We start from the raw sequence: 19,898 nt of genomic DNA, 5'->3' as shown, positions 1-19,898 counted from the left end.
AGGACCAACCCCAGCCCCCACATCCTAACCACGCCCTTTCCTAAACCCAGAACAGAAAACAATACCAAAATAATAAGAAATAAACCATTAGCCCTAGCCAGTTTGGCTCAGTGGATAAAGAGTCAGCCTGTGGACTGAAGGGTCCCAGGTCCAATTCTGGTCAAGGGCATATGCCCGGGTTGCGGGCTCAATCTCCAGTGTGGGGCATGCAAGAAACAGCCAATCAATGATTCTCTCTCATCACTGATGTTTCTCTCTCTCCCTCTCTCCCTCTCTGAAATCAATAAAAAATATTTATATAAAAAAGAAATAAGCAATTTAAAAAATAAATTAATGGACACAAAAGAAATGCAAGCACATCTTTCAATAGGCTACACAGAATCCATCCATTCCATTAAAATGTATGGAGCAGGGTGAATTTTAGGGTATATGATTATATCTCAATAAATCAAAAAACCCTTGGTCTGTAATGTCAACTTTTGACAAAGAGTTTTATTAAGAAATGTAATCAATGGCTGTTTTTAATCCTTGATGTTTTTCTACATGTCTTACAAAGAATTGTGAAATCTCAGAGCTACGTGAACGTTAGGTATGCTAATATATCTCATTTTACAGCTGGGAAAACCAGGGCCAGAGATACGCGGTGAGTACGTGATCCAGCGGGGGTAGAATTCTGAGTCCTCCAGCACGCGGCTGCTTATCTGTGTTAGTGTTGAGACTGAGGGTTGGGTTAGGGAAACACAAGTCAAGGAGAGAATGAAGGAGGAGGTGCCTGTGGTTTGGGGAGAGAGGTCAGGGCTGGAACACAGGAAAGGGATACGAAATGTTCAAGCCAGGGAGGGAACTCTGGGCAAGAGGACCTTCAAACTGCCCTGACAACTTTCTGATCAGTCTCTGGAAGACACTGGATTATATTACCCCAAGTTCCCTTCTGCATGTAAGATGCTATGATTCTGGAGACGTCTCTATAGAACAAACCAGAAAATAATTCAGTTTTCCTGTCTGGTCTGCAAGAAGAAAAACACTTTCTATGTGTTCCTAAAGATTTTCTCTTTCTCATTTATTCCATGCACTTGTTGGACACCTGTTATGGGACAGGTTCTGCCCCAAATGCCCTAAGGACTAGAACCTTCCCTACAAAGAGTGTGTAGGGAGATAAGATTACAGCATGAAGAAATATTCAAGACAGGAGATGGCAAGTACCTTAAGCTCTCTTCTCTCTCCCCTTCCACTTTGCCTGGTGAGCAAAAAGTAAGGTTAGGGGAGCAAAACCAATCCAAACTTCCCTCCACCTCTGCAAGCCCTCGTGGTACCCCATGTGGTGGCTCCTCTGGCCCTGACATGTTTGGATATATGCATGGATATAGTGTTTTGCTGTCTACTTCCCCAGTAGCCATTCCCCTCTCTCCACCCCTGCTCCAAAGATGCAGCAGGTGACAGAGACTTCACCAATCCCAGCACAGCCGTCCCCTGACCACAGAAGACTGGTTCCAGGAAGGACACGTATCCTAAGGGACCTGGGTGATCAGGGTGCCTCTCGGGACTTCTGTGGGAGCCACTGGGGGAAACTCTGGCTCGCTCTTGTTAAAGGAAATGGGAGGGCGAGAAGCCAGAGCTGCTGAAGTCAATGACGCCATCACGCCACCTAGAGGAGAGAGCCTGGGGCTGCCAGGGGCATCCCAGGGAGACCCCAAAACAAAGCCAAGTGAGCAGGACACAGCATGGAGAGAAGCCAAGGCCTAATGCCATCACTTGGGCCCTGATTCCAGCCATACCTGCAGCCAGGGCTACTCCTGGACTTCTCATTTACACGAGCCAATAAATTCCCCCCACGTTTTGAAAACTTTAGTCAATATGTTTAATTGAGACAATTTTCTGTTCCTTACAGAGAAAGGTCCTAGCTGATGTCATCTTAGGGGCCATAATGCATGCATTGCTGTGGAGTTGAAACATGCTTTGAGCTGCTTTCTCACAGAGGCAGTGTGACAGCTTGGGGAGCAGGAAGCCCTTATGAAAGGTCAGACAACAATGTGTCCTAGACCGTTGCTGCTCAGAGTGCTGAGGTCCAGCTGCGCTGGCATCTCCTGGGAACTTGTTTGAAATGCAGGATCACAGCCTTGCCCCTGAATTACTGAACAGAAATTTTAACAAACTCCGCGTGGAAGTTTGAGAAGCTGTTAGAATACTACCCCTGCGGCTTACTGCCCGCGTGACTATAACAAAATCACCTGATTTCTGATTTTTCATGTGGACTATGAAGATCTCAATAACACAATATAGAGATGCAGCGATAGTGCAAACCCAAAACTGTCCTAGGTTTTAATGATGGTTCTTCCAGTAACTATGGTCTTGGCAAGTTGCCAAACTCTATGAGCTTCAGTTTCCTCATCTGTAAAACTGAGGTAATAATACCGGTTTGACCACGCTGATGTCAGAATTACAGGAGATAATGTATTTACGTAAAGTGCTCAGCACATTGCTTGAGTACCAGGACTCCATCAAAGGTATGTACGCTTGTTATTATTGCTGGACAGTTATAATGACTGTTATTATCCACCCTGCACACCTCACAGGAGAGAGGGATTGTGAGACTCAGAGTGACAATGTATGAAAAAAAAAAATGCTCCTAACCAAGGAACTCAGAGTATATCGTCTTTACTGATCTGGAAACTGAGGCTCACAGAGGTGAAGCAACTTGTCCAAGTTCGTCAAAGCAGGAAGGGGCAGAGCCTAGGTTGGCACCACCACCCTTCCATCTGGCATAGCTCACATGGCTGTGGGTGGCTCTGTGTTTACCTGCTCTTCCTCCCACCAGGCTGTGAGCTCCTCCACAAGCTTGCTCCCATGGTGCTGGCCCACTTCCTGCCCACAGTGGGTTCCACATCTGCTGAATGTAAGTGGACCACATGACCTCTTTAACCCCTGGTTTCTGCACCACCCCAAACTATCTCCCTTGGTAAGGTACTGGGGTGCCTCAGTATCTGGCTTGAAGAAGTTGAGTACTGCTATTAATCTTAATTACAACTTAATAGAACAGTTCATCTGGAGACCAAAGCTCCACTGGAAATTCAGTATGGAAATTCAACTTTAGGCCCCTGGGGAGAATGGGAACTCTGGCTGGGTGGAGAATGGGGTGGGATCTTTCACTTGTCTGAGAAAAGCCATGTGCTTTCATTAATCAGAAAAAAAATAAAGCCAGGTTCTGACAGAACTGTTGGCAAAGGAACTTCAGAAGCAAGACTGCAAGCAAAGCAGAATCAGGGCTTTGTCGGCTGGTTGATGTATACCCGACCTACATATAGGGACTTGTCAGAAGGCGAGTCCTGGCCAGAAACAGCCGCTCGGCCATTGTCTCTGACTTTAACCATGAAAGCAGATTGAAGGCTGTGGGTCCTAAACAAAATGGACCCCAAGTAGATGTGGAATGAGCTGATGTGACGGGGAAAATCCCTATTACATAGGACCGCAGAAAGCACAAACTAAGGCGGTAGATTTAAACACAAAGGTAGCATTCATTACAATAAATTCAAATGGACAAAGTGCTCTAGTTTAGTGAAATCCTGCAGACCATTAAGAGGACACATCTAAGAGAAAAGCATGGGCAAAAGCCTTTAAAAGAAACTTTCCACCAGAGAAGATCCAAATGGCACGGCCGGTAAGCATATGAAAAAAGTGCTCAATGTCAATTGATAATTAGGAAAATAAAAAACAAAACCATGACAAACCATTACACTCTCTCCAGACAGGCAAAAATTAAAAAGTCAGATAAAATAAAATGTTAGCAAGAATGTGGACCATCGCCCAGCCGGGGATGGCTCACTGGTTGAGCATCAACCCAGGAACAAAGAGGTCACCAGTGGATTCCCAGTCAGGGCACATGCCCAGGTTGCGGGCTTGATCCCCAGTGGGGGTTGTGCAGAAGGCAGCAGATGATCCTTTCTCATCATTGATGTTTCTATCTCCCTCTCCCTTCCTCTCTGAAATCAATTAAAAACCAATAAAAAAAAATATTTTTCAAAAAGAATGTAGACTCTCAGACACTGCTAACAGGAGTGTAAATTTGGAACAACTAATTTTTAAAAGAGCTTGCTATTACCTAGCAAATTTGAGGCTATGGATGCCTGTGATTCAGCAAGTCCACTCCTAGTTATGTACACACCCTTAGTTATACATTGGTGTATGTGTTTACAGGATAATGTGTTTGGGAATGTTCACAGTAGCATTCATTGTCCCTAATACCCTAAAATTAGGAACAATCCAAAATGTCCATCAACAGTGGAATGGATAAATAAATCTTTAGTCATACAATAGAAATTGATACAACAATGAAAATAAACACACCCAACATGAATGGCATAATGTTGAGTGAAAGAAGCAAGACATAAAAGAATACAGACAGTATGATTCCATTCATATAAAGTTCAAAAATAGGTAAAACTAAACAACACTTGTTAAGGAAGGCACATTGCTTGGGTACCAGGACTGTAAGGTAAAGGAAGGAAATGATGATCCTCAAAGTCACAGGAGTGGAGAGGGAAGCGTTGAGCATGAGGGGCCTTTGGGTGCCATCAATGTCCTATTTCTTGACTTTTATGGGACTTAAGGGATTTCACCCATTAGTGCATTTAAAACTGTGTAATGCTTAATTAGTCACTTTTCTTTATGTATGTTTTATTTCACAATAAAATAAAAGAAGAAAGAAAGAAAAGACAAATGTAGGACAAGCTAAAACAAAAACAAAAGCCCTGTTTGGAATTATCTGAATTCATCCCTGAGTTCTGACAGTGGCCAATTCAGTCATGTGCAGCTCAGAAGGATTTCTATGGGGCTGAAGGCATAACTACAGAGGATGGAGGAGAGAATAAGAGATCAAGGAGGGTGACAGAGGAAGAAAGTTACTGAAGACCTGTATGGATGGAGAAGGAGGTTATGTTCAGGGTTTATGCCTGGAACTTCTACCTCCTTCAAGACTTCCCCTGTAAATCCCCTGAGGGTCCCGGGTAGTTAGTCATCCTGCCTCAAGAAATCCTTTGCACTCTGTACTTATATCCATAAGCACATTCCTTGTCATGTTATAATGCTTTGCCTTCCCATGTGACATCCTCAAAGATAGTGGGTAAGTTTTGCATCTTTCCTGTCTTCTCCTTAGGAGCGTGCCTGGCAAGGAGGACACACTCAGCTGATGCTTATTGAATGACTGAATGAACAAGAGAATGCTTTACCTTTAGCTGCAATTCCTTGTATCTCTTAGACATCCGAATGAGCAACTTCTCCCCATTGATCATAGCAGACTTTTCTTGGTAATACTGGACCATGGCTTGAGCAGCTTCTGTGTAAGCCATCTCTAAAAAGGCCTAGGAAAGAATGGCAAGGCATACATTGGACTTGGCATGAATGGTCTCAAACTAAATTTAGTACAAGGTATGATTCCAAGTATATGGAGCTCAAGAATAGGCAAAACAGCCTGGCTAGCGTGACTCAGTGGTTGAGCATCAATCTATGAACCAGGAGGTCATGGTTCGATTCCCGGCCAGGGCACATGCCCAGGTTGTGGGCTCATTCCCCAGTAGGGGGCATGCAGGTGGCAGCCAATCAATGATTCTCTCTCATCATTAATGTATCTATCTTTCTCTCCCTCTCCTTTCCTCTCTGAAATAAAAATAAATAACTAAATAAAAATAGACAAAACGAATCAATGGTATTAGAAGTTCAAGGTCTGCCTGGGTGGGGTGGGGTGGGGTGGGGTACTGACTAGGAAAGGGAACATGAGGAAACCTGAGGTTCTGGAAATGTTCCATATTTTGACCTGGGTGGTAATTACATGGGTGTACACATGTAAAAAATTAATGGCGTTGTACCCTTAGACTAGTGCACTTTAGAGCATGTATTTCATACCTCAATAAAAATAAAAAATAAAACAGCAAAGGAAGAGCTCTCTTTGATCCCATCTGCTCAAAGAGACCTATTTATTAACTTCCCCAAAAGAGCTCATTATAAGATGACCCCTCTCCGGATCCCCATGGTTACCAAACATTCTTCTTAATTATGTATGTCCATCCTGGGCTACGTCATGCCACAGGAGTCCCTCTGCAATGGAAGGGTCCATTACCAACAGCTTCCCAGGGGAAGGGGTGACACAGGGGAGAGTTAATTTACTGCACAATGGACTCAGGCCAATCCCTGCAAAAGTTGTCCATTAACGGTGGCAATGGCAGAAGACAGAGGCACAGGCCCTGAGTATTGAGCTCTCACTTTCTTTGTGAAAAGAGAAATATATTTAAAAAATTCAGGGGCTCTCTAGGCTTAAAGGAAGGTCATGTCTTTGTGAGTTAAAGAGAGAGGAAAACCCTGTTATGTTTCCATGGCAGCTTTCCTCTTTATTTAACTGTTGTGATAACACACACACACACACACACACACACACACACCAAAGAAATGGTCTTTTCCATTCAGTTGGTGTCTATAGAGACTTTCTAAATAGCCTGTTTTGACTGACCTGTCAGTTTATCCCAGTAGCTATTGTGGGGAATTCATCATTATTATTATTATTTGTTAGATTTGTTTGGTTTGTACCGATCTCGTCCCTCAGTGTTGAGGAGGAAGTGGTCTGTGAGAAGGGGGCCCTCACTGTGAACGCCAACTCTCCCACTGCCTTGAACAAAGTCATCCTCCTCCTTCCCTCACATTAGTTGTCTAATTGAGATATGCTTTTCTCCATGCTGTCAGTCTTTGGCAGAGTGTGGGAGACTAGGAGTCAAGATTACTTAGAGTTTTATTCAAATTCTGCCACCCAGCTTTCGAATTGCCTCTTTGTTCATGCAAACATTTTAGCATCTCTAGCTCTCACCTGTCAAATGTGAATAATATTAATTCAATGACTTCACTGCACTGCTCTTACAAGCTGAATTTTGGATATTTACCCAAAATAGAATTGTGAGAAGTAGGAACAAAGAGACAAGGTGAGCTATCTAAGCCCAGGCTGATGGAGGAAGACCATTGGGGATCCGATGTGGCTTTGAGTCTCCAAGGTTCATGCTTTAATTAAGAAAAGAATTTCTTTTATGCCTGTTCCTCTGATTCACAAAATAAAAATACTTATTAACAACCAAATACAAAATTTCCTATTTCTGATCATTCTCTGTAAAACTCTCTCTCTGACTTTAGAAATGAAGACAAATGCAGACTCCCAAGGACTCCGTCCATTCCCTTAGTTCCTAGACTTTCCAGGCATCCATCAATTCCCACTTATTGGGCCTCAGAGGGTAACACCAAGGATCCGTGAAAATTCTTGCTCCCAAGTCAGTTGCTGGCTGGCTCCAAATCCAGGCCCTCAGCTATGAGAAGCTTAGAAGGCAAGACTAGCATTAGCTCAGGGGATTGGATTTCTATCTGGGGGGCCAGTTAGCTTTTCTATGCTATTGAGCACCTCATTCCAAAGCACCTCCTCACCTCTCGGCAACTTACAAAGGCCCGTAACCATCACAAGAAGGTAAGGTGAAACAAGGGGAAACAAAATGTCACCTCTGTTTGTTGGTTAAGACCAATGGGAGTCCAACTGTGCAATACCTCTTTATGCTAAGGACAGCTTCTTTAAAAGAAAAAACAACAATAAAAATAATATATATATATATGGAGTACTGGATAGACCACCAATTTGTGATCTGTCTGGTACATACCAGTGTGAAAGTGCCCAGACCTACCTGATTAGTAGACTTCATAAGGATGTAATTGGTGACCTTTCCAAAGGGCAGCCCCAAGTTAATGACGTCATTCTCCGTGCAGCTTCCCTCGGGAAGATTGCAGATGTGCACCACGCGGCCGGCGCCCGTTTTCCGCTGCACAAACTAATAGAAACAAAGAGCAGTGGCGGGTCTGTAAAAGACCTTTCCCTCTTGGCCTCTATTCCGGTCGTTCCTAATGGCTCTCTTCCCCCAAATAAGGATTGCAAAACTACAACTTACAAAATTAGTGCAGAAAAGAATTCATTCACACGCACACCTAAGACATGGATGTTATGCCATCTCTTTATACAAAAGATTCACAACATTTTTAATGAACAATCATATCCAGGGCTTTGAGGAAATGGGCCAATGTTGCTGGTGGGAGGTTATCTACAATCTTTCGAGACTATACTTGAGCAATAGTTAATGAAACTTAAAATATACATAGCCCTGATCTTGCCATCCCACTTTTGGAAATCCATAAATGCGTCAGTATGCAAACACTTATGTACATGGATATTAGTCACAGTAATTTATAAGATGACAAAAAAAAATTGAAACAGCCTGGATGTCCAAAATAGGTGACAACGGGTTGAGATAATGGTGGTTCAAGCAAACAATGGGAAACTACATAGCCATTAAAAGGAGGAGGTAGATGAGCTGACAAGAAATAATGTTTAAGATAAACTAAGTAAAAAGACAGGTTGCTGATTAGCATGCCATTTTTATAAAACCAAACAAAAAAATTAAAAATGCATGAGAAAGAGCCCAGCCGGTGTTGCTCAGTAGTTGAGCATTGACCTATGCACCAACAGGTCACATGCCCGGGTTGCAGGCAAATCCCTAGCAGGGGGGTGTGCAGGAGGCAGTTGATTGATGCTAATGTTTCTCCCTCATCAATGTTTCTATCTCTCTCCCTCTCCCTTCCACTTTCTCTAAAAATCAATAAAAATGTATTTAAAAAATAAAAATTTAAAAATATATGAGAAAGAGATAGATGATGCAAATGTTATAAAATTTTGATAATTATTGGAATTGGGGGATGGGGATACAGAGCTACTTACACTAGTCTTGACTGTTCTGTTTAAAAATTTCCCCAAAGGAAAAGCTGTTAAAGGATATCAGCACAGAAGTGAAAGGTATTATGGGAAGATACTTATCAACACTGGGTATCTACAAAGAGCAGAATGGGAAGGGAGGAAGGGAAGCAATGTTTAACCTTTTTCTTATATACATCGTATCTCCTCACTTATAATTTTTAAAAATTCCAATAAGGAAAATAAGAGCATGGACAGGATTTGAGGGATCCCAATGCATTGACATACACATTCACAGCAACAGCAGTTTAAGGACCTAGCTTTCAAAGCTTTGTTGACCTTTGGAATCCTTTCTTCAAACAAAAGCTTGCTCACCAGCCTAACAGATGGGACACATAAGAGTCGCTGCTCTGCACAGAGTTTGGGGTCCAGCACCCTGCTGCCACACTCCAGCCAGCAGTCCCAAGGCACCTCTAAGGAACAGTTTGGAAGCCAAAACCAGGCCTAATCAAAGCTCCCAGAGGAAGGAAGTGTGTCTGTTTGGTCTGTGCAAACCTTAATCAGTCTGAGTCTCCAGAAGGTTTGAGAATTAGTGAAATCATAAGCCAACCCAACGTGGATGAGAAGGATGCAATTTTCCAAACCCAAAACACACTCTAACAGCATAGCCTGCATTTGCATAATCACCATTTTCTACGATAAAGTGAACGTCAACATCTAATTACATGAATGAGGGGGCTGGCTTGTTAAGGTAACAGCGGGCAAGTCGTAGGGCTAACAAGGGCTAATACCTGGGTAAATCGACCACAAAAAGCCCCCCCTTCTCCCATCTGGGCTGAGGACAATTAGAGTCTATAAGAAGTTCCTTTTATGGTTCAGCCCTGAGATGGAGGAACCCAAGTGCCCCTTTCAGATCTCCCCATCTGCGATCACTTTCCCGACGGGAACAGGACTCTGGGTGGGACCCAGGTGGGACCCAGGTGGGACCCAGGTGGGACCCAGGGCTCTCCAGGGATGACAGGAGCAGGGCACTTAAGAGGCAGGATCTGTGCCTCTCGTCAGGGTTGGCGGTCCACATAAAGACACAGCCCCAGTCGAGACAAAGTGGCTGGTCCTCCGAGTTTATCAACAGGAGGGCTGAGGCTGGGCGCTCTGACCCACTGCCTCCCAGCTGGGCACGTTTCGGCCACATGTGACTGTGTGTGCTTGGCCTGGGCTAACGTGTGCTTGGACAGCAGAGCAGACACGCAGGGCAGTTCTGAGCCGATCCCCTCTCCAGTTGCCTAGTGACCGGCACAAGGGCCAGCGCCTCTCTCATTGTCTCCTCCAGGCTGAAAAGGCAACTGGAGAGGCTTTTATTGGCGTGTGAGTGCAACAAAAGCTGCAGCGGGCGGTGGAACAGGCCTCGGAAGAATAAACACCCTCGCAGCTGCCAGTCGCCCAAGACCGAGACGAATTCATGCTCCAGACCTCGTTAGAGAGGCCCTGCGATGAGTGGGTCTCAATTAAGGTTCGCACTGAAATGTTTAAATGCATTCCATGGGCGCTTTTTTCCTCCTAAGATTTTCAGTCAGAAACAGAAGTTGGATTTTACGGAGTCTTTTGTTGTCCTTTAAGGTAATCTCAAGATCTTTAATATTCCTCCACTTAATTATGTTCATGTGGAGCTTCCCACCTGGAAAACTGCAGCTGGGATCTCGGTATGCCAACATACTGACCGCTCAGGTGGAGGCCAAGTACCTCCAGGGACCACGAGCAGCTTCTTTGGTTTACCATTTTCTGAGCCAGCCATGAAATGAAAATCTTTGAGAATCTCTGTGTTGAGGGTTAGCTTTGCATTGTGTCTGGCTTCTCTGCATGTGACAAACCCCATCCAATTATAAAACAATGTTGTATGTGTTACAGACATACCTCGCTTTATTGCACGCCGGAGCGCTGTGTTTTTTACGCACATTGCAGGCAAGACCCTCCACCCACAAAAAGATACGACTCTCGGAAGGCTCAGATAATCGTTGCTAGCATTTTCTAGCAATAAAGCCTTTTTAGATTAAGGTATGTACATGGTTGTGTGTTTTTTTCCAACAAAATGCTGTTGCACACTTTATAGACTACAGTATAGAGTAAACATATGCACTGGAACAACAATGTTAGTGTGACTCGCTTTACTATAATTCCCTTTACTGCATTGGTCTGGAATGGAACCCACAAAATCTCCAAGGTGTGCCTGCATATTCTTCTGCAAATATTCTGTTTAGGACAGTTCAGGCTGCATTCTTTTCTGCCATCAAGCTAACATATCTCTTTGGTAAACCCAAATAGGTTCAAAATCATATTTGATTATATAGACATAGCTATTATTGCTGTAGGTGCTCTGGCAAATCTGAATGATGAGTGAGAAGGTGAGGAAGGAAGAGTGGACTTGAGGTGATCCATCGAGAGTAAAATTTGTTCACTGGGGGCACAGACAACCCTGAGTGCCCTTGAGCAGCATCATGCTGTACATGAATTCCCAGCCCAGGTTCTCTGACAAGTCCTTAAGGGGTCTCTATATAATAACATCTGAAGGGAGAGTCATTATTTTTGACATTTTAAAAACCCGAGTTGAGGTCATACTTTGAGTTTCTTGACTCTATCCGTATGGCAGCCTGGTTAGATCGTAGGTTGATTAGACAATCTGACTGGCGTGTCTGTGTTTCTGATGAATAAAAATGGGTGGCTAGTTAATTACTCACTAATATAAGTACTTTGGCAGATCCAGTACTTTTCCAAACATGGAATGCAGGATAGTGGCTGCTTGAGGTGGGAGTAAATCATTAAAAGGGGTTTTGGCTGGGAAAAGCTCAGACTTCCTGATGTAGTGGAACGAACCTAATTCCGGAAGACAGGGGGCCTGGACTCACTGATTAGGTACGTGACAGGGGCAAACTAGTTTTCCATTCTAGGCCTTAGTGTCCCAGTGTCTGGAATGAGGGAGGTGGCCTATACGTCTGAAGTCCTTTCCAGATGTAAAATATCCATGCTTATGTGGCTCTAAGTTCTAAAATTCCACTCCTCCCAGAAGTCTTGCCAAGCTAAACCCTAAGATCCAGGATAATGATAACTTTCCCCAACTGTGTTGGGCATATACAGGAAACCTGTGTCTTTCCCACTCTCTGTCCCAGGGAGCAAAATGTCTGTCCTCCCTCCCTATGCTAGCATCTGTGTCAGCATAAATACAGTCACAAGCATGTCCATCTTTCAGACATGCCTGTCTGTGTCGGTGGTGGCCTCGTCTTTATAGGGCTGACGATGAGCCCCAAGCAGTGAGAACCTTGCTAATGAGCTCTGCCATTCCCTGAGTGACCCTCTTCAAGGGCAGACACACATCAAGTGTGTGCCTCATGGTCTCCAGGCACCAGTGCCAGGGCCATGGGAGTGTCAGATAGACCTGGATCTGAATCTGCTCCCCAGGGACCCACCTTGGTCAAGTGACTGAATTTCTCTAAGCCTGAGCTGGCCTGTCTATAAAACATGGAAAATAAAAATTGATTCCACACGCCTGTTCAGAAGACAAGAGTGCCACAACGTATGTAAAGTGCCTTGGTGCAATGCCTGGCGTCCAGCTGGCTCCTTTCCGCCCACAGTATAAGAATGTGCCGCGGTGATTCTAGACTGAGAGGGTGAGGGGGGATATAACTGTACTGTGATTATGTATGAGAAAGTCTGTGTTCTTAGGAAATTCCTACGGACATAGTTGGGGTGAAAAGATATACTGTCTCCAATCGTTCAAGAAAAAACAGGCATCGATGATTGCATAGATGGATGAAAGATAAACAGAGATAGATGAGTGGATAGATAAATGACTAGAACGATAGACAGAGATGGGTGGACAGATAGAAATGAACAGACAGATTGACGATTGAGACACACACAGAGAGACAGAAAGACACAGAGAGAAGGATAAGTGGGCCAAATGACTGGGTAAAAGGCATATGGATGGTCCTTAAACTTTCCTATAATTCTGAATTATATTAAAATTAAAAGTTACCGAAAATACATTTTAAAAGCTGTGCTCTGGAGCAGGAGTAGATGGGTTTAGAGAGAATCATAAGACCTCAGCCAACTGGGATTTTTGGTGTGAGGTGTTGATGGGCCCCATTAACCTCCCACCCGCTGCTCTGCCTGCTGAGCTTCCAGGAGGCACATGTGGGACAGGTGCCTTTGAAACTTTCCAATCCCAGGTCGAATCTCTAAGAGAGCTAAAGTGTCAAGCGTTGTCACTAAAGTCCTAATTACTAACCTAAAGGGACAGATCCTTTCCCAGCCTGGGGGAATGCTTCAGTAAGCCTGCAGGCCAGCACTGCTATTGCCCCTAACCCCCACCCCTTAACCCCCCACCCCACCCTTGAGTGATCAGGGGCCTGGGTTGTCCATTTTCACATGCTGGGGCCATTCTCTTAAAACCAGAAGCTGCTTCTAATGGTTCATGTGGCTGGGTCCCAGACCTCTCACCTCACCCACAAACTCTTTATAGACGGAAATATGAAAGGAGCAAACACACTTGTGTAGCAAGATTCAGACCTCTCCGTGCCCTCTGATGCAGGTGGGAACAGGCTCTGCAGGTGAGTTCAGAGAACAGGCCCAGTTCAAATAACTCCCAGAGTTGCAATAAAAATGTAGCTGAGGGCAATAGGCCTGGGGGTGGGGAGAAGTCTCTCCAAGTGCTTGCTAGAGCCACAAATATGAGCTTGATCTTCAATAAACAATTTCTGTGCTCCACACTGATCTTCTTTAGGCGTGTCCTAATTTCACCTGGCACTTGGTCTGCGGGCCTCTGTTGGTTTTGTGCTAGGGACACGTGAGGACAGAACCAGGGCAAATATTTATTCCTCGTGGTGTTGATTTAGGACATATTGTACAGATAGCAAAAGGGCGTGGGTTCCACGGCTATGGCTCTTGGAGGATAGACACAGATGTCTTTATTGACACTTTGTAATATTTTATAAAGCATATTAGCTTTGATTTAGAGTAAATCGACCTTTATTGGTGCCAGACTAGCCTAGGGTCTCTGGGTGGTGTAACATGTAATCCTTAGAGTCACAGAATCTTAAAACTTGGAGGTCATCTGGTCCAAACCCATCACTGGATATGTGGACACATGTGCCTGGGAGAAGTTAAGGAACTTAATCTGTGTGGATGGAGTAGTGCTAGGTTTGTGATTACAGCTCAGGCTTCACTGAAAAATCAATCAAACATGGACTTGATAAATTACGGTAAATGCATACAATAGACAATGTTATATATATATGATAGGGTTTTGTGTTCAGATGCAAGAAGATGGCTAGAAATCAATTAAAATACGTATTGTGAGCTCATGTTACGTGAAATAAACCATCCTGCACAACAGATTATATGGTGTTATCTGATTTGTGCAAAAATGCATACTCTTGGTAATTGCACCAGCAGATGTACACCAGCCAGAAACCCATAATTAGAGTAAAAGATATCTATCTCCAGTTTTCTCTGCAGGGTTAAATTTTCTATGGTTTACATGTCTGTGACTGAATTTTTTAGACTGTGTTTGTACTACTTTTGCAACAAGACAACATAATTAAGACCCGTAAAAAGAAAAGGAAAAGGAGAACAAAACCCACCCACGTCTGTTTCCTGGCTCTCTGTTCTCTTTGAAAATGCACAAGGTGACCCCACGGAGGGGACAGGAGCAGTGACAGAGCTGGACTGGTGGGAGAGGGGTGGGCATCATGTGTCGCATGAATTGCTCCTCCTCGTGTTCTGGAAGCCAGGGGACCACAGTGCTCCGAACCATGGGCCCCGGGAAGCCAGATGTTCCAGGAAACAGCCTGCCACCTGAGGGGCACCCTCTGGCCTTCCACAAACACTTACGCTTCCCCGTGCCTCGGTTTCCTTATTGACACAAGTTTCCTGGCGCGCGGTGGCCCGGTGAGAAAGAAACCATAAAACCCATTTGTATCGTCGCAGGCCAGGGAGGCCCATCTGTGGCGCTGGCACTAAAGAGTCCCCAAGGTGGCTGTGAAAGCTTCCCTGCGGTTTTATGGGGACAGCCAGCAGGCCAAGTCCATCTTGGGCAGGTGCAAGGAAACTATTTACGGCCTGAGAAGGCCCTGAAGGCCCGCTCGGGAAACCTGATTACTCTATTTATGACGACTCTGTCAGCCAAAGACAAAGTGCCACCACTCAGTCAATGGCAGAGCTTCCAGCGAAAGTGAACACCCTCCCCCGGGGACCCTGGGATGGGCGAGGAGGGGGTGGGGGCAGACACGAAGTCACCCCCTCCCCATCTCCATCAACAAGAGACACGGACAGGGAGGCTGGTGCTCCCACAGAGGCGAGACAAGGGTCAATTTCGCAGCCAGGCCTGGGCTGGCGGAGGCAGTAGACGGGACCTGTGACCGTTTTACCCCGTGTGACCCTTCGGAGACTGTCTGAGGGCTCAGGCCCAGAGTCCCGGGCACTGTGTTCTGCTTAAGAACAGGGAGCTGTAGAAGCAGGGACCGCTCTTTGCTTCACAAGCAACAGTGATGCTACCACGGCAGAGGCCCTGGCTGGTGTGCAGCAAAATGTGCTTCTGGAAAGATGTGCGGAAGTGGAACGGGACGGAAAAAGCCCTGGCCCAGGCCCGGGAAACGCTTCTGCAGAAAGCCCAGCAGAGATTTCATGGGTTCTCATGGGGGCCGCAGAGGGATCCGGGAGGAATTTCCATCGCTCGTTAAATTTGCCTTTTCCGTTTCAATTTTCACAAAAAGCATACATTTTGTAAGCAGGAAAAATCGTGGAAATGAATACGCACAAGGAGCTCACTGGGCAAAGTGTCCTTTGCTAGCAGAGTAATTGCCCCTGATGTAGCTGCTTATCTTTGGAGGTCAGTATTTGTAGGCGGGGGGGGGGGGGGGGGGGGGAACAATCAGTAATTTCCATGAGGGATGCCCTGCTCTAAAGGAGCCTTGTAAATTAGCTTTCAGTAGCAGATTCGTCGGCCCTTCATTTCTCAGCCTGTCTTCAAATGTCAATATTTTTGTTCTTCAGGTTTGCCTAACGGGAGGCACACCTCAGTCAGTTCCATTTGCCAGAAATGGCAAACAAGAGGGCCGGAGGCCTACAGAAGGGTGTGGCCATCAGGCCACTGATGGCACAGGGCTGGGCAGGCTTTGTCCTTGTCTCCCAGTTATCCTCGGCAAGGCTCACGTGACCAACAAGACCTCACAGAATGTTTGATGATAACAACAGTCAAATAAGGCCTCTCTCCCTCCACTGGATCTGCAGAAAATGCCTTCAAACGTCTGAGTTCCTCCTGGGAGACACTGTCCCGGTGGCAAAGCATTCGGGTGCTGGGTTCAACTGGCCTCTATCCCTTGCTCCATGGCTGATGGCTGGCCAAGGCCCAGGACGGACTTGCATCTCTAAGGCAGCCTCAGATCCTACTAAGCAGCGTGTGTGGTGGGAGTGGGGGGAACGGAGGGAGCTTACTAAAGAGACAATCACAGCAAGGAAGAGAACTCAGAACCCCTCAGCGGGAGGGAGGGGGGGCTGAGTGGTGAGCTCTTTAGACCAGGGGTCCTCAAACTTTTTAAACAGGGGGCGAGTTCACTGTCCCTCAGACTGTTGGAGGGCCGGACTATAGTTTAAAAAAACAACAACTATGAACAAATTCCTATGCACACTGCACATATCTTATTTTGAAGTAAAAAAAACAACACGGCAAAAACACCCGCATGTGGCCCGCGGGCCGTAGTTTGAGGACGCCTGCTCTAGAGCCAGGCCGCCTGTGCTCAAGTCCCCATGCCTCAATTCACCAGCTGTGTGACCTGAGCAAGGCCCTTAGTGGCCCTCCACCTCGGTTTCCCCACCTCAACGGCTGTCTGGAGGATGAAATGAGCTCATACACACAAAAATGCTAAGAATGCGTTAAGCACTGTTTGAATGTCCGCTCCTGTTATCATCATCGCCCTACGCCGTCCGGGGCTCTCCGTGTCCTTCCTGCGGCCTCCGGTGCAGAAAGCAGAATGTTCCTTGTGCGTTGCTTCTCCTTGGGCTCAAGCCAGATGGCCGCCCCGTCTCTCGGCATCTGGAGGAAACTGTACTCACGAACGATCACGGGTCAGCAGACGGCTCGTGCCTGCCCTGCACGTAAGGAAAGGCACCCTCCCAACATCTCTCGGGGGAGCAGCTATGGCTACAGAGATTACTGGACAGATGAGAGCACAAGGGACCCTGAGGCTTGCCCAAACTCACGGCGAGCGGACAGAGCCAGGCCTGGACAGCACGGGTTTCCAGGGCAGGTTAAAAAGGCTGTTTACTCAACAATAGCCAGTTACTTATGCGCTGCCTGGTTTACAAATCATTGTCACACACATGCTCCCATTGGATCCCACAAGGGCAGGACAACTCGGGTCTACCCCAGCTTCGCTCCCACCTTCCAGCTCCGACCACGGCATCAGGAGATAGTGCTTAGACCACCACGAATGATGTTCTAAGATTTGACACATAATCAAAATAATCAATTACACAAGCCGGGTGAACACCTAGCCCTTTACCTTTAAAAGTCATCAGTAGAAAAATAAAATAAAATAAATAAAATAAAATAAAATAAAAGTCATCAGTAGAGGAGTATTGTCCCTGTTTAAGGAAATGGAGCTTCAGGGAAGTCAAGTGATTGCCTGAGGCCACACAGCTGGTGGGCTCTAGACCTGGAACTTGAACTTGGCCTCCTGGCTTCCACATCCATAGGAGAAGCCTCTGGTTCGCTGGTCAGTCCCGGAGAATGGGGCTGAGGCACAGGACACAGGAAGAGTAGTCCTGTCCTTGCCTCTCCTCAGCCCCTCCCCTTTATCAGGGGCTCTAAGGCCACCAGCTCTCTTTTCTGTGCCCAGAGCCCTGGCCCACCTGCCTCCTGATCCGCCCGCCCCCCCCCCCCCATCTGGGTCACAGTCCCCTCCCCTCAGTGCCGGGTCTCCGGGCAGGTTGTGGGCACAGGATGGAGAAACAGCCCTGGGGAAGGTCCTGAAGCTGCCAGCACCCCCATTGGGACACAAGGTCATGTAATCAAAGACAAATGACGGGGCTCCTTGAACCCAGCCATTCTGTCCTCCTGGGACTGACCCAAAGTTGCCACTGACCAGGTGAGCCCTGAGCATGGAGGTGCAGAGAGGGAAACCACAAAATTCTCTTTCTCTGAAACCTGGGCTTACAGCCAGGGGCTCCCTCGTGAAGCACTTCTATTAAACATCGCAAACAAACAGATGAATAGAAATCTCAGCCCAGGCGGGCCTCACTTCCTCTCATGAACCTCCTCACTTCCCCCTCAGTCATCCCCCCGCCTCACACCTACACTGCTCAGCTTGCCCTTGGAAAGTCTGCGCACATGCCCGGCATGGCACGCGAGGAGAAGACACATGGAGGGGACAGCACATGGAGCCTGCTGCTGTGAGCTTGTGCTCGCTCGTTGCAGGAGACGAGAGAGAGGCTGCAGCTGCTCATATCAAGAATCCAAAAAATACAGGCAAAACACACAGACATACGCCCTCTAGCAAATGCATTTTGTTTTACAAGCAGTTCTGCGTCTCCCACCCCTGCCATGTGTTCCCAGAGAACGGAAAGGCAGACAGCTCCTGGGGACCAGGCTACACCCAGTGGGAAAACAAAGAGAGAAAAAGTGTCGTCACAACTGTTGGAAAAGGAGGGACGAGCTTTAGAGCGTTGGGGGACTAAAGAGCATGTTGTAGAGAGAGGAGACTGCAAACAAACACAACTAAAAAGAGTATTATACAGAAGCAGCCATTTCCCCAGGGGCCAGCATACCAGGAGTGCAAGGTCATTACTTTCAGACACATTACTACTGCTTCACATTTCAGAATTACCCACTCCCAGGAAACGGTCCACTTCAATAAAATACCAGCGTCTTAAAAGCACACGCACAAACGCACACTTATTCTTTTTAAACCAGTGCTGAATGCTAGAAAGTCTGTGAGTGCCTTCGATTTTTAAAACGTATGTCAGCATTTTTATCTGCGTGTTTCGATACTCGCTGGACTGAATTACACAAGTCTTGACCTCCGTCCAGGGACATGTTTTCCTGCACGGAGCAAAGCCACGGTGGCACCAGCTCCTTCCCAGGTCCCTGCACCTGACACCCAGCCACAGCAGGGGATGCAAACGCCCCGGTGATGACAATGACATGGAGAAAATGCTCTGTACTCACATTTGTCCCCGGGGAAGTCGAAGGAAAGGCGGGATTTGACGGAGCAAATGACCTTGCTGGAATGGCTGCATATGATGTTCCAAGATTTGAGGCATAATCTAAATGACAAATGATACAACACTGGATGAAAACCTAGTTCTTTACTTTACCTTCAAAAGTCAGTTAGGACATACATGGGGATGGGAAAATGGAAATTCCCTCTTAACATATTGATTAATGATTGTCATGATTATACCTCTGGGCATGTTGATAACCAGCAAAGCTCTATGTCTAAAATAGGTCAGAAAGCCCGACTGGTGTGGCCCAGTGGTTGAGTGTCGACCTATGAACCAAGAGGTCACGGTATGATTCCCAGTCAGGGCACATGCCCAGGTTGGGGGCTCCATCCCCAGTAGAGGGCGTGCAGGAGGCAGCTGATCAATATTTCTCTCTCATCCATGTTTCTATCTTTCTATCCCTCTCCCTTCCTCTCTCTCAAAAATCAATAAAACATACTTCTTCAAAAATAAATAAAATAAAATAGGTCAGAAAATGTCCAAGAGCCCAGACAGCAGGCCCCATGCATTTCAGGGCCCTGGGCTCTGTTTGCCTTATAGACACATAAGGACACGGAAGGGAAGTTTGGTTATCGCAGATATGATGTGTTAAGCCTTTGGGAAAGCTGATCTGTGGCTCCAGCTGCCGACCGGTAGCCCTCGCTCACCTTCGTTCCCAGCAGGGTTATAAACGGCTGTGCTGTTGGGAGAGGCACACAGAGTTCCCTCTGCCGAACCGAGAACACACCGGACAGCAGCGCTGGAGAGGGGTGAAAAGGGGAACCAGTTACTCAAGAAGTTAAATAAAGAGCTACCATATGACCCAGAAATTCCAATCCTAGGAATAGACTCAAAATAGTTTAAACTCGATGTGCAAACAAAAACGCAC

General features: G+C 46.3%; 1 protein-coding gene across 1 annotated transcript in view; it reads right to left on the bottom strand.

Moving 5' to 3' along the window:
• RBM20 (RNA binding motif protein 20) overlaps positions 1 to 19,898 on the bottom strand; it is a 186,678-nt gene that overhangs the window by 25,397 nt on the left and 141,383 nt on the right. Inside the window, exons 4-7 of the mRNA XM_028149669.2 lie at positions 19,678 to 19,769; positions 18,975 to 19,072; positions 7,701 to 7,844; positions 5,223 to 5,354 (exon numbers count right to left, since the gene is read on the bottom strand). Of these exons, the coding sequence (XP_028005470.2) occupies positions 5,223 to 5,354; positions 7,701 to 7,844; positions 18,975 to 19,072; positions 19,678 to 19,769 (466 nt within the window). The remainder of the gene's footprint in view (positions 1 to 5,222; positions 5,355 to 7,700; positions 7,845 to 18,974; positions 19,073 to 19,677; positions 19,770 to 19,898) is intronic.

This window comes from Eptesicus fuscus, chromosome 17 (genome assembly GCF_027574615.1).
Source record: "Eptesicus fuscus isolate TK198812 chromosome 17, DD_ASM_mEF_20220401, whole genome shotgun sequence".
In the NCBI taxonomy this organism is placed as follows: Eukaryota; Metazoa; Chordata; class Mammalia; order Chiroptera; family Vespertilionidae; genus Eptesicus; species Eptesicus fuscus.
Note: the sequence above shows the minus strand (reverse complement) of the source record. Positions and strands in the feature narration are given on the sequence as shown.